General features: G+C 56.8%; 5 protein-coding genes across 5 annotated transcripts; 2 read left to right on the top strand and 3 right to left on the bottom strand.

Moving 5' to 3' along the window:
• Window positions 1–245: 245 nt before the first annotated feature.
• Window positions 246–2,371, bottom strand: ATEG_05084 (potassium channel family protein; the record flags this gene model as incomplete). Its single annotated transcript, XM_001214262.1, has 2 exons — window positions 246–2,049; window positions 2,097–2,371. 2 exons carry the CDS (start codon window positions 2,369–2,371, stop codon window positions 246–248), a joined length of 2,079 nt encoding a protein of 692 aa, XP_001214262.1.
• Window positions 2,372–3,028: 657 nt separating this feature from the next.
• ATEG_05083 (putative xylosidase/arabinosidase) lies at window positions 3,029–4,619 on the top strand (the record flags this gene model as incomplete). Its single annotated transcript, XM_001214261.1, has 2 exons — window positions 3,029–3,182; window positions 3,238–4,619. The coding sequence occupies 2 exons, from the start codon at window positions 3,029–3,031 to the stop codon at window positions 4,617–4,619; spliced, it is 1,536 nt and encodes a 511-aa protein (XP_001214261.1).
• A 571-nt stretch (window positions 4,620–5,190) lies between these two features.
• On the top strand, window positions 5,191–6,910 carry ATEG_05082 (putative hexose transporter; the record flags this gene model as incomplete). Its single annotated transcript, XM_001214260.1, has 3 exons — window positions 5,191–5,793; window positions 5,847–6,475; window positions 6,544–6,910. The coding sequence occupies 3 exons, from the start codon at window positions 5,191–5,193 to the stop codon at window positions 6,908–6,910; spliced, it is 1,599 nt and encodes a 532-aa protein (XP_001214260.1).
• Window positions 6,911–7,429: 519 nt separating this feature from the next.
• On the bottom strand, window positions 7,430–8,470 carry ATEG_05081 (lignocellulolytic auxiliary activity family 9 protein; the record flags this gene model as incomplete). The annotated part of the gene is made up of 1 exon (XM_001214259.1): window positions 7,430–8,470. The coding sequence occupies one exon, from the start codon at window positions 8,468–8,470 to the stop codon at window positions 7,430–7,432; it is 1,041 nt and encodes a 346-aa protein (XP_001214259.1).
• Window positions 8,471–10,772: 2,302 nt separating this feature from the next.
• On the bottom strand, window positions 10,773–12,077 carry ATEG_05080 (putative voltage-gated K+ channel beta subunit (KCNAB); the record flags this gene model as incomplete). The annotated part of the gene is made up of 5 exons (XM_001214258.1): window positions 10,773–10,997; window positions 11,050–11,604; window positions 11,678–11,865; window positions 11,911–11,933; window positions 11,983–12,077. The coding sequence occupies 5 exons, from the start codon at window positions 12,075–12,077 to the stop codon at window positions 10,773–10,775; spliced, it is 1,086 nt and encodes a 361-aa protein (XP_001214258.1).
• Between the last annotated feature and the right edge of the window lie 540 nt (window positions 12,078–12,617).

The raw sequence follows: 12,617 nt of genomic DNA, 5'->3' as shown, positions 1-12,617 counted from the left end.
GTGGCTGCGTAGTGCGCATAGACATGGCAGTATATACATGGCACCCTGGTCGATGAAAATATATAAAATTGTGATGTTTAGACAAAAAGAGCAACGACTGGGCGGGATATATACACCAAGTCATCATTAAGAGCAGTCAAAGCAGAAGAGTGAAAGACTATATAAGTCACTCGCATGTTGGTATCACTAAAGCAGGCATCGCTAGCAGACAGTCACAAAACGCAAACAGATATAGGTATACGTATTCATTCCTCATACTTCACATCGTGCTCTTTCCGCAGCGTCGGGGCATCTTCATCCGCAGAGCTGCGCCCAGGACCCCGTCCCTGCTGCGACACAAACCGAATCAGACTCTCGCACAGTCGGTGCAACACCCACTCCGGCTCGGTTTGCACCGCGACCAACGGACTGCCCGGCCCAATCCAGTCCCAGTTGAGCACGCCGTACTCATCCTCATTTAGCACCGGCTCATCTGGACTGCTGTCGGTGAAGCGGATCATCTGCGTAAACGCCACCCACTCATCGTACGTGTACTCCTTCGCCTGGCCGGTGGTGACATCGTGCGCGGTTTGCTGAATGGCGTAGGCCAGTCGGCGGGCCATATCCTGCGGCGAAGCGGTTTCTTCGGTGGATTTCCCTTCGGATGAACGGACGCGCTGCGTGGACGGCTGCGACGCGGACGGCGACTCTGCGCGGCTCGGCTCCAGATCCCCGGTGCCAACGAGGAACCCCTGTTCGACGCGTCTCCGCTCCTCGCGGCGCTGTAGAACGGCAGAAACCAGCGGCAGCTTCCTGAGAACGTCCTTGTAGAGGGCCGTTTTCGGGAGGACGGTCCAGTCGGCGACGAGGCTGGTCGCGCGTTTGAAGCCGGCAACAATGGTGTCGCTCATTTCCGAGATCAGCGTCGTCATGGTCGGGATGGCCAGCAGCGACCACACCACGAAGAACGGCTTGCTGGCGTTGGTGGTGGGGGTGATGTCGCCGTAGCCGATGGTCAGCAGCGAGCAGAAGGCGAAGTACAGCGCTTCGAAATACGTCAGCTTGGCCTCCAGGGTCCAGAAGACGGCGGCGCCGCAGGTCCACAGCGTGCCGAACGCAAGTACGCTCAGGATCAGCCGGTACCACCGGCGGAAGTAGACGGTTTCGCTCTGGATGGCGCGCATTGCGGCGAAGCGGTCTTTTTCTTCTTTCATCTCGCCCAGGGGGGGACGGCCGATGGTGCTGTGATAGAAGGCGGTGATGGTGCTGGTGATGGGGCGTTTGCGAGAGTTGTGCGGGCGATAGGTGATCTGGGTGGCTTCGCGGTCCAGGTTGTTGTTTGCGCCCACGGGGGGATGCAGATTTTCGAGCGTACTGGCGTGCTCGAATGTGGCGGCGCGGCGCTTCTCGATGTGCTTGCGCAGGACATTGGTGTCTTGGATTTCGCGGAAGAACTTGTTGATACTGTTGACGATGAGACCGAGGATGATGATGCCGATTACGGCATAGGGGAAGACGAGCCCCCTGGCGACCGTGGTGGACGGAGCGATGTCGCCGAATCCGAGGGTCAGGATCGTAATGTCGGAGAAGTACAGGCCCTCTGCAAAGGAGATGCCGATGACTCGTTGGAAGACGGCGGCGCCGATGATCAGCCAGACGCCGAAGGCGGTCGTTTGCAGGATCAGGGTGCGTTGGTGGTCGGTGAGCGCGAAATGCTGCGGGTAGTGGCCGAGGAGATAGCCGGTGATGTTGACCATCAGGATGATGGTGAGAAGGGAGTACTGTACTGCCGCGATGACGGCGTACCAGTATGCCTGGGAGAAGATCTGCTCGGGGCCATCAGGACCGTCGTAGATGGCTGTCGCCGACGTGATGGCAATCAACTGTTCGTTGTGAGCGATTTTTCCTATGATAGTACGATGAATACTTACAATGCCCATTGCGAGCGCCCACAGGATGATGGACAAGGGGAGGGCGTGGATGTATCGGACGGTGCGGGTGAAGTTGAACAACAGGAAGACGTTGCCGGCGAGACCGCAGGCCAGCGACGTCGCATTCAGAGCGAGACACCTGTCGGTCAGTACATGTAGACATCATCTTGCCCAAGTCAAACTAACCATGACGGATCCTTGATGGAGACCTCTAGCAGCCCCCCGTCCGGGGTGGTCTGGCCATCGACAATGTGGCTCTTCCATGGCATCGCCAGAGCGACAATAGACATGACATTCGCAAAAGGGGCAGTAGTCGCCGCGATGAGAGGAATCGCCGTGGAGGCAAACCACCAGTCCTGGGGGTCGTCGTCGTCGGGGGGGCGCAGGTTGAAGGGAGCGCATAGTAGTCGGTGCCTTCTTGGCGGTCGACCATGCAGCTTTTCTAGCTTGCGGGGAGTCATCCCGCAGTCGGATATGGAAGGATCCAAGTACTCTAACTAGAGTAGAGTGGTTCCAGGTCGCGGAGATATGACCAGATGAAGTTCAAGCGATGCCGACATGATGGTTGGAAGCGGCGGAAGAGACCGTGGAACGAGCAGCTCAAAGCAACGCTCGGGGATCTTCAGTGATCATCCTCATGTTACGCCGCCTTGGAAGGATGATTAGTCATGGCATTCTCTGATGTAGCCAGCACAGTAGAATAAAGTAGACTGGACTAGACTGAAGTAGACCTGGTTGATGCTGTTCAAGCAAGAAAGGATACACTTCATGGTCCTACTGAAGAGTGTAAAGTACTATTAGTACAATGGTAGTGTGTGTCGGCAATACGAGACGATCAAACGCCTATGACGTCTTCATCGGCCCATCGTACGAGAAGATCATCACGAGGATGACTGCACCCTGCAATAATAATAATAATGTAACTGTTTCTTTATACTCATGTGTAAAGTGCATCTGGATTCCTGTATAGATATCTCCATACTACTAGGTCACGGCTAAATGGAAGATGGCTGAATTGCCCAACTTATCCGGACTCCGCCTTATATCACTCAAGCCAGTGTATAGAAGGAATACTACTAGTCACACACTATTCCTGGCCTGGATCGACCCAACTCGACATGTCCTCTGTCAATCCCATCATCCCAGGCTTTGCGCCAGACCCGTCCGTCGTCCAGGTGGGAGACTGGTTCTTCCTCTGCAATTCCACCTTTCATCTCTTCCCCGGTCTGCCCGTCTATGCCTCGCAGGATCTCGTGTCGTGGAAGCAGATCGGTCAGGACCACCGTACCACCCGCTACACACTGCTGGCCCTACTAACAATGTCTAGGAAACGCCATCAACCGGCCATCCCAGCTCAGCCTCAGCAAGTCCGACACCCGTCTCCACCCGTTGCAAGACAAAGACGCCGTGTTGGTGGCCTGTGGAGGCTTGTATGCGCCGACCATCCGCTACAAGGACGGCACCTTCTACATCGTCTGCACCAATGTCATCAACGACGGCCCCAAGACCACCACCGCCAACTTCATCGTCTCCACCGCCGACATCTGGTCCGATACGTGGAGCGACCCGGTGTACTTTGAGTTCGACGGCATCGACCCCAGCATCTTCTTCGATGAGCCCACCGGCAAGACCTACATCCAGGGGTCCGCGGCCCCCGGACCGCACACGACCATCAACCTATTCGAGGTCGATCTGACCACCGGTCGCAAGCTCTCGGACGAAAGAACCATCTGGCGTGGCACCGGCGGAATCTACCCGGAGGGTCCCCATTTGTACAGCCGCAACGGCTGGTACTACCTGCTCATCGCTGAGGGCGGCACTCACGAAGGGCACATGGTGACTATGGCACGCGCAAAGGACATCTGGGGCCCGTACGAGGCTTGTCCCAGCAACCCCATCCTGACGGCCCGCGACACCGACGAGTATATCCAGTACACCGGCCACTGCGAGATCTTCGAGGACCGCAGGACCGGAAAGTGGTGGTGCACCTGTCTTGGCGGGCGAAGGGACCGCGACGGCCGAGTCATCATGGGCCGCGAGACCTTTATCACGGCGATGGACTGGAGTGGCGAGTGGCCCGTCGTTGATCAGGTCAAGCTGTCGCCGAGGGGTCTTGCGATCGACGCAGCCCGTCCCCGTTTGGAGGCTGTGCCGGGGGTCGACTTCCTGTATATCCACGATCCGGTCTTGGAAAACTATAGTCTGGCTGGTACCTCTGGCACGCTGACGGCGTCCCGGGTTGATCTTTCGCACCCGCAGCTGAGTCCTTCGTTTGTCGGAAAGCGGCAGCGCCAGTTGAGCGGCAAGAGCTGTGTGAGAATTCGGAACATCGACCAAGCCTGGGGTGCAGAGAAGCTTCGCACTGGGTTAGCATCATTCAAAGACGAACACCGCTATGTGTGGATCTACTACGATGCGGCGGCGCTTGCCGTGGTTGTGGAGCTGGTCAATAAAGCAAAGGGCATACAGCGGGTGGAGAGGCGTCCGCTGGACAGTGCCCCTAGTTCTTTGGATCTGCGCATTGAGTATACGGAGAGCGAGTATCGTCTGCTGTATTCGACCGAGGGTCCTGCGCCATGGACGCATGTGGCAACAGTCGACACGCTCGACCTGACGGACCCTGATTTCACGGGACCAGTATTCGGGGTATGCGCATTCGCAGAACAGGATGGCACCAAGGTTGAGTTCCAAGACCTCTCCATTGACTAGAGCGATCAGATAGATAGCTAGCTACCAGGCTATAGAACTGTTAAACTCCTTGCACTCGGCTGAATCCCGGACTATGTGACCGATCACGGGCAACATCGCAGCTATAACCTCTCCCTTGACCATAATAACCGATTGGCCCTCGACAAGACTCAAATCTTGTCCCAAGCAGACGGACGGCCTTGGGGCTCCTTGGCTGCTGGGCACCGGCTATCTTGGATGCCTCCAAGTACCGACTAGCCAACATTACGGCGGGAGGGGGTGTTTCTCCGGCGGGATTCCAGGCTAGCCAGACGCCACAGCACAGGCCGAGACGCGATCCTTTGGCGATAGCTGGAACACGCCTAGAACCAATCTGTGCACCAAGCAGATACCCCAGACTGTCATCTGAGCCTCCCCATGGGGAGGATTGTTTGCTAATAGGCGCCTCTTAACGCCAAGCGAGGAGTATAGGCTAAATGGTACAAACCTTGGATATGAAGCTATACCTTGTCTGCTTTATAAAGAGCCATTCACCTCCAACTCTTGCCAGCCCACATCCTTGAACACGAACACCAACTGCACAGACGCCGACATGGGTTTCCGCCTCCGCCCCCCGAAGACGACTCGCGATGTCGTGCCCCAGAAGCCAGCAAAGGGGCACTACTTCTTCGCGCACCGGGAGTTCCCCCGCGTGCCCTGGTGGAAGCGCAAGAACATGCGCAACCTATACATCTACATCGTGCTGCTCATTCTCACCAACACGGCCAACGGCTTCGACGGCTCCATGATGAACGGTCTCAACACGCTCTCCTACTGGCAGGAATACTTCAACTACCCGCGCGGCGCCATCCTGGGCCTCTTCAACGCGTCCATGAGTCTGGGCTCGCTGATCGGCCTGTTCTTCGTCCCGTACCTGATCGACTGGCGCGGCCGTAAGATCGGCCTGCTGATCGGCTCCCTGATCATGTTGCTGGCCGTGGGCCTGCAGTCGGGCGCGCGCAACTTTGGCATGTTTGTCGCCGCGCGCATCGTCATCGGCTTTGGCGACTGCATCGTGCTGGGAAGTGCGCCGCTGCTGATTGCTGAGATTGCGCATCCGCAGGACCGTGCCGTGCTCGTGACGTTGAGCGGTGCGTCGTACCATTCGGGGGCGTTCATCGCCAGCTGGGTCACTCTGGGCACGTTGTCTATCGAAGTATGTCTCCCTTGCGCCGCTTCCACGCGCGGACGTCCGCTAACACCCTCTAGAGCGACTGGTCCTGGCGTCTTCCCAGTCTGCTGCAGGCCATCTTCACCGTGGTCATCGTGGCCGGCGTGTACTGGATGCCCGAGAGCCCGCGTTGGCTGATCTACAAAGACCGCCACCAGGAGGCTCTCGACGTGCTGATCAAGTACCACGCCGAGGGCGACGAGCACGACGAGTTCGTGCAGCTCGAGTACGCCGAGATCAAGGCGGCCATCGCGCTCGACAAGGACATCGGCCACACCGGCTGGGTCGACTTCCTCCGGTCCAAGGGCAACCGCAAGCGCATCGCGCTCATCACGGCCCTGGGTCTCTTCAGCCAGTGGAGCGGCAACGGGCTCATCTCCTACTACCTCAAGTATGTCATGGACAGCGTGGGCATCACGGACGCGCAGACGCAGCTCGGCATCAACGCCGGCATGAAGACCGAGGGTCTCGTCACGAACTTTGTCTTTGCCTTCTTCATCGAGCGGTTGGGACGGCGCCCGCTGTATCTGGCCTCGACCATCGGCACGTTCCTCGTCTTCAATGCGTGGACGATCGTCTCGGCGCGGTATGACATTGCGCCTAACAAGGCCCTGGGCTATGCGTTTGTCTTTTTTACGTTTTTGTACGGCGTCTTCTACGACATCAAGTAAGCCCTCTCCCTTCCTCCCTGCCTTCCCTCCGACCCTACGAACAACCGACTAATTTAGTGCTCAGATCCGGCCTGATGGCAACCTACACCACCGAAATCCTCCCCTACGGCCTCCGCGCCAAGGGCTTCACCTGGCTCAACTTCTGCGTGACGGCCGCGCTCTTCTTCAACCAGTACATCAACGCGATCGCGCTCGACGCCATCCACTGGAAATACTACATCGTGTACTGCGTGTTCCTGGCCTTCGAGGTGTGGGTCATCTTCTCGTTCCTGATCGAGACGCGCTACACGCCCATGGAGGAAATCGCCAAGTATTTCGACGGCGAGAGCGCCGTCGATGTTGGCGAGGTCGCCACGGCCGATATGAAGGAGCGCGGGCTGGATATGGATACGGTCAAGGGGGTGTCGGTGCATGTCGAGAAGCAGGGGTAGTTTGGTTTACTCTGTACTTGGCTGGTGGTTGTAGTAGGTACGGTGGCTTGCTTCTGAATTTAGTCTATGGCTGTCTGTCTGTCTTTTGCTGTAGACGTGTAGACTACGCCGTAGAGTAGGTAGTCTCGCCACAGCCTGGTTCCTGTCAAGTACGGAGTACTTCGTATGGATTGAGGGGCTGGACGACCGATCGAATGGCAAGTGCCCCCGGCGCTAACAGACGATAAATTGGAACCCGACACTAGCGGTCGCACTAGCAGGCGTTATCGGGTCCACCAAACACGATCACTGTATCTTAGATGGAGTACTCACTTACTCTGTAGGGTTGGGCCATCTTGGCGCGGCTGTTATACTGGATCGACTTGCCGAACCGCCTACTGAATGCAAGTACTGCCCTTCCTACGGTATACGCGGGTAATATCAACCGAATAAATTGATTGAGCTAGTTAATACAAACACCTGCAGACACAAGCGACACCATCCAGGCAGTGGTTCTCGCCGTCACCACGCCAGACCCCTCTAAACGCACTGGTGGTAGTAAGGGTTCCACTGCTTGCAGGACGTGCCGCTCTCACAGGCGCCCGATCCTTTCCAGTGCATTCCACCGCACTGGAAGTACTTCTTGATGGCGCCGGCGGGCGCGTTGATGGCAACCTCCGACGCAGCGGTGGTTTCAGCGGGCGCCGCGGGCTTGCAGGCGGTTGCCAGGGTGGTCTGGGCCGGCGCGGCGGTGGTCTCGCTCTCGGCGGGGACCTTCACAGCAGAAGTGACAGCGGGGGCTTCAGAGGCCGCGGACTCGACAGCGGACGGAGCAGGCGCGCTAGACTGGGCCGCGCTGCCGCCCTTGCCCTCGACCCAGACGGACGGGCCGGGGAGATCGTAGGCGGTAGGCGTCGGGTAGTAGATGTTGAAGTGGATGTTGGCGTCGTCGGGCTTGTAGATGCCGGGGATCTTGGCGACCTCAGCGGGGGTGCCGGTGCCAGAACCGGTGACCTCGATCTGGGCGCAGGTGAAGTAGAACTCGGAGTTGCCGGAGAAGCCGCGGTGCAGGCCGATGTGCTCGACGCGGACGAGGTACTGGCCCGGGGGCATGTCGCTGGGGATTTTGAACTTGACGGTGTCCTTGCCCCAGGTGCACCAGTCGGTGTCGACGAGGCCGTCGGAGATGTCGCTGCACACGCCCTCCTGGTACACCTTGAACCAGTCGCCGGAGCCGTCGTACTCCTTGACGTCGCCGGGGGCCTTGGACATGTAGACCTGCAGGGGGCCCGGGTGCTTCATGGAGGCGCCGTAGGCGAGCCCGAAGCCGATTTCGGTGCCGGGGGCGACGGTGTAGACCTTGGTGGAGGCAGCGGAGTCCATGGAGCCCTGGTTGCAGCGGAAGTCGTTGGAGAGGATGTCGCCGGCCAGCGTGGGCATGTAGCCGTTGCTGTTGCGGCGGATGTACTCGAAGTCCTGGGACACGGAGCCGTCCACCAGGAACTTGGAGAAGACGTAGTGGCCCGAGACCAGCGGAGCCACGCTGGCCAGCAGCAGGAGGCTAGGAGAGAAAGACTTCATGTTGTCCAGCGACGTAGAAGAAGTGGTGAAAGAATGAATGAAAGAGTGCTTAGTAGCGAAAGAGAACGACAACGAAGAAAAGAATGAATGAAGTGAATGCGATGTAGAATAGTAACCTCATGGGACGGTCGCGTTTTATAGAGCCGATCAAGAGCTTGAAGTTGTCCAACTCATCTATACAAAACACCATGTCTTGCAATTGCCAAGAACCCTTAAGGGTCCGGCTCCACAAGGCTATGGCCGAAGAACCCTTCATTTCGATAGCCTGTCAGAGTCGAAGCCGAGGTGCAAGCGCTGTCAAAGCTTTGGCGTTTCCACACGAGTCCAGCCTCCGCCGGAATGTTCAAAGTGGCATAGTGTGAAACATTTCGTTTCATCTAGCTAGTGGGCTGAAAGTAGGCAGGATACAAAGCCCGGTTCGCTGTTCTCGGCGTGAAGCCACCGGCTGAAGTCCGACAATTATCCATGCCTAGGTGGCTACGGCGTGGCTGAACTATTGGACGTTTTGTCTCGCGGTGGGGATGAATGCTATCACGGAGATGTCAAGGGATCAGGGTGCAGCGTCCCTGGGCGATATCGTTTCAGACTGTCTTCTTTTCAGCCACTTATCGCATCCTCCACGGACCAAGGCCGAAGGTCAGTGAAGACTGAAAGTCTGCATGAACTGTAAGAAACATGAAGGTTCCATCTGGATAGACAGTAGGGTGTCCAGCAAACCCAGGAAGCCTGTAACCATCTGAGCAAGCTGGCTCAGCTGGTTCTAACCTTAACGCGCATAGAACCTTCTTTGCCATATCGCTGCTTTGCGACTATGGGATATACCAAGGTAGCGAATGAGTTGGCCGGTGGTGACGGCCCTTGCAAGATGATAGTACAGCTGTATATTAGCTCGTCTTCCTAGAGGCTCCGAGTGAAACCTACGTCTCCCTGGTTTCTCTGCAATTATGAGTCCGCTGGATCAGGAAAAGTCACTGCCTGTGAAGGTTCTGGCCATTATACACAGATGATAACCCTGTTCCTGATCATGGCTATCACCAGCGTCAGTCTCTGGTTTCGCTGCGTGGCTAGTAGGAGTCCTCCCGATTTCTTCCCTTCAGAAGCTCTCCATCGTTGAGTATAGCTCAAATGTAAGCGCCGATACACGACATCAAGCCCATGTCGTCTCGTCTTTGACGCCGTTCGGGATAGGCAAAGCGTGCCTGATTGGAGCTAGATGGTCCGGTGAAGGAACAATCCGTTGTTTCATGAGACTGGGCCAGGGTCAGGAACTGTCGGTATACAGCCTAAAGGCAAGCTAGGCTAGCTGTTTGAAGTGGGATCCATCGATCCACCGTGGGTTTAGCTATCGGCATATTCCGATGCTGTGGTTCTGCTGTGTCCAGCAGCTCGTCTTCTGGTTATGCGTTGGAACGTGTAAAGTGTCGCTGTTGTCTGCCAGCTAAATGCTGTTAGTTATATATTCCGCATCTTCTGTGTCTATTCCATTTGATACAAACAGACATAAGAGAAAGAAGGTATCAAACTTCGAAATCTATCTAGGTAGTAAGAGGTCAACATATATTTCCATAGCTGGCTGTATGTTTCCCCGTATAGTCTGCATGCACGGGACTACGTCATCTACCTTAAGTGCCTACTACACCCCCTCAACCTCTCCATCAATTACACCCTCAATCAACCTCATGGAACCTCCGTTCTGTGATGGCCCCTGAATGCCACCTCCTAGGCCTACCTCCAGAACTTCACCTGCTAATCGCCTCCTTCCTCGACTTCCCCGACGTTCTCCGCCTCCGCTTCACTTCCCGCTACTTCCACCAGCTGATCCCCCCTCTCACCCATCTCCAACTCCTCCAAGCCGAGACCACCGACTACGCCATCGCACACGATCTCTACGCCTGTCGATACTGTCTGCGTCTGCGCTCCGCCGTCCGGTTCGCCGATCGCATGCTGCGACGCCGGCGCGGACGATCCGGTCGCGACGCAGGGAAGCGGTTCTGCGTGGAATGCGGCATGCAGCCGCGCCGCGGCGAGGCGAGATACGGCCCTGGAGCGCAGCTAGTGATCCAGGGGGTGTTCGTTGTTATTTGCGTCGCGTGTAAGGAGTTTGCGATGGGGGGGTGTGATCGGTTTGGCAGAGGCACGCCGTATTGTGCGCGGTGCTGGGAGGCGAAGGAGAGACAGCGGGAGGTTGAGTTGGAGGGAGAGAAAGGACGATGATCAAAGCCTTGCTTTCTGTCTACTTCCACGCATACCCGGAGGGCTTTGATTCATGGGCATTTTTCAAGATTCAACATTATATCCACGACTAATCTTGCCTCGCAGGGTCCAAGGCAGGCTTGTTACCCAAGAACTCGTCAATCTGCGCCATCACCTCGGGCGTCAACTTGGGCAACAGCTTCAGACTCTGCACGTTGTCCACGATCTGCTCCGGTCTCGAAGCGCCCGTGATCACCGACGAAACATTCTCGTTCTTCAGACACCACGCCAGAGCCAGCTGGGATAGCTTGACCCCGAGCTTATCGGCCAGTTCCTGAGATATGTCAGTACTAGGTTATGTTGACCGCGACACCGTGAAAACGCACCTTCAGACCAACAATCTTCTTAATGGTGGCCGCCCACTGTTCATTCTCCCAATCCTTCCGCACACTGCTCGCAAACTTATCATTGCTCTCCGCAAAGCGCGACCCCGGCGGCGGCTGCGTCGTGGCATCGTTATACTTCCCGCTCAGGAGCCCCATCTTCAGCGGCGAGAAGGTGGTCAGACCCAGCCCGAAGCGCGAGTACAGCCGCTGGAACTGGCCCTCGACCTTCTGGCGATCCAGCATGTTATACAGCGGCTGCTCGACGATGGGCGCAATCAGCCCCAGCGACTTGGCGATGCCGCACGCCTCGGCGATCTCGTCCGCCGACCACTCCGACGTGCCCCAGTAGAACGCCCAGCCCTGGTCGATGACGAAATTGAAGGCGCGCACCGTCTCCTCCATCGGGGTGAGGCGGTCGGGTCGGTGGGCGTAGATGATGTCGACGTAGTCGAGTTGCAGGCGTTTTAGCGATGCGCGCGTGCCCTCGATGATGTGCTTTCGCGACAGGCCGTGGTTGTTGATGAGGATTTCGCCGTTCGCCAGGCCCCAGTTCAGCTAGGACGGTCAGCCAGCTATATCGGATGACTGGGAGTTATTTGGGACGGCAGCGTGCCTTGGTACTGATGACGAGATCGCTGCGCTGCCAGCCGAGCGCTTTGATGGCTTCTCCCATGACGATTTCCGATTGTCCGCCGGCGTAGCTGTCCTCATTAGCTGTGTGGTCCCCAGCAAGTCTGTCTCGGTTGTACCTTTCAGCGGTGTCGAAGAAGTTGACGCCGCATTCGTAGGCCTGCTTCATGCAGTCCTGGGTGACCTCTGCGAGGGGTTAGGAGGATTGCGATGACTCCGTAGGGGACGTACTGTTGTCGACATGGCCTCCGAATCTGCGTTCAGTTAGAGAATGCTCTGCAGAGGATAGTGATCAGAACTCACGTCAACCATCCGCCCAAGCCAATGACCGAAACATGCAGGCCCGAATTGCCTACTCGGCGATACAGCATGTCCTTGTTCTTGTTCGGCCAGGCCATTTTGAATATATTGCGTCAAATACTATCCTCTCAACGTGTATAGAGGAATGACCCCTCCAGAGAGGGGATCCAGCAATTTATACCCGCCGACGACAACTCTGTCCGTGCCATTTTGGGTCTCCGACACCAGCAGCCCGCGTAATTGGCCGGATGGATCTAGTTCTTCATGGTCGAATTGCCGGCTCCATCAACACCAATCATGACTCCATCGGAGAGCGCGGGGCGTGGGGGGGCGTCGGAGGAATACTCGGAGGGTCTTCGCTCAGGATCCCCGAATGATGGAGAGGTATGAAGGAAGGTATATAACTACACGATGAGGATGCTATTGTCTGTGAGTGTATTTTTCCTCATTGCTCATTCCCATGAAGAACCGTTGCAATCGGCTCCAATCCTCCTGCCTGCTTGGGGAAACCCCCAGTGTCCCCACCACGATCGCATTTATGCACACCAGTGTACACTAACATCCAGAGAATAGTTACATGTACATAGCATAGAATATCTTCTCCTGCTACGACAAAGTGACTGTCTGATGCTTCTTTG

Source organism: Aspergillus terreus, genomic scaffold, assembly GCF_000149615.1.
Source record: "Aspergillus terreus NIH2624 scaffold_7 genomic scaffold, whole genome shotgun sequence".
NCBI classification, from domain to species: Eukaryota; Fungi; Ascomycota; class Eurotiomycetes; order Eurotiales; family Aspergillaceae; genus Aspergillus; species Aspergillus terreus.
The sequence above is the reverse complement of the archived record's forward strand: the minus strand, read 5'-3'. Positions and strand labels throughout refer to the sequence as shown.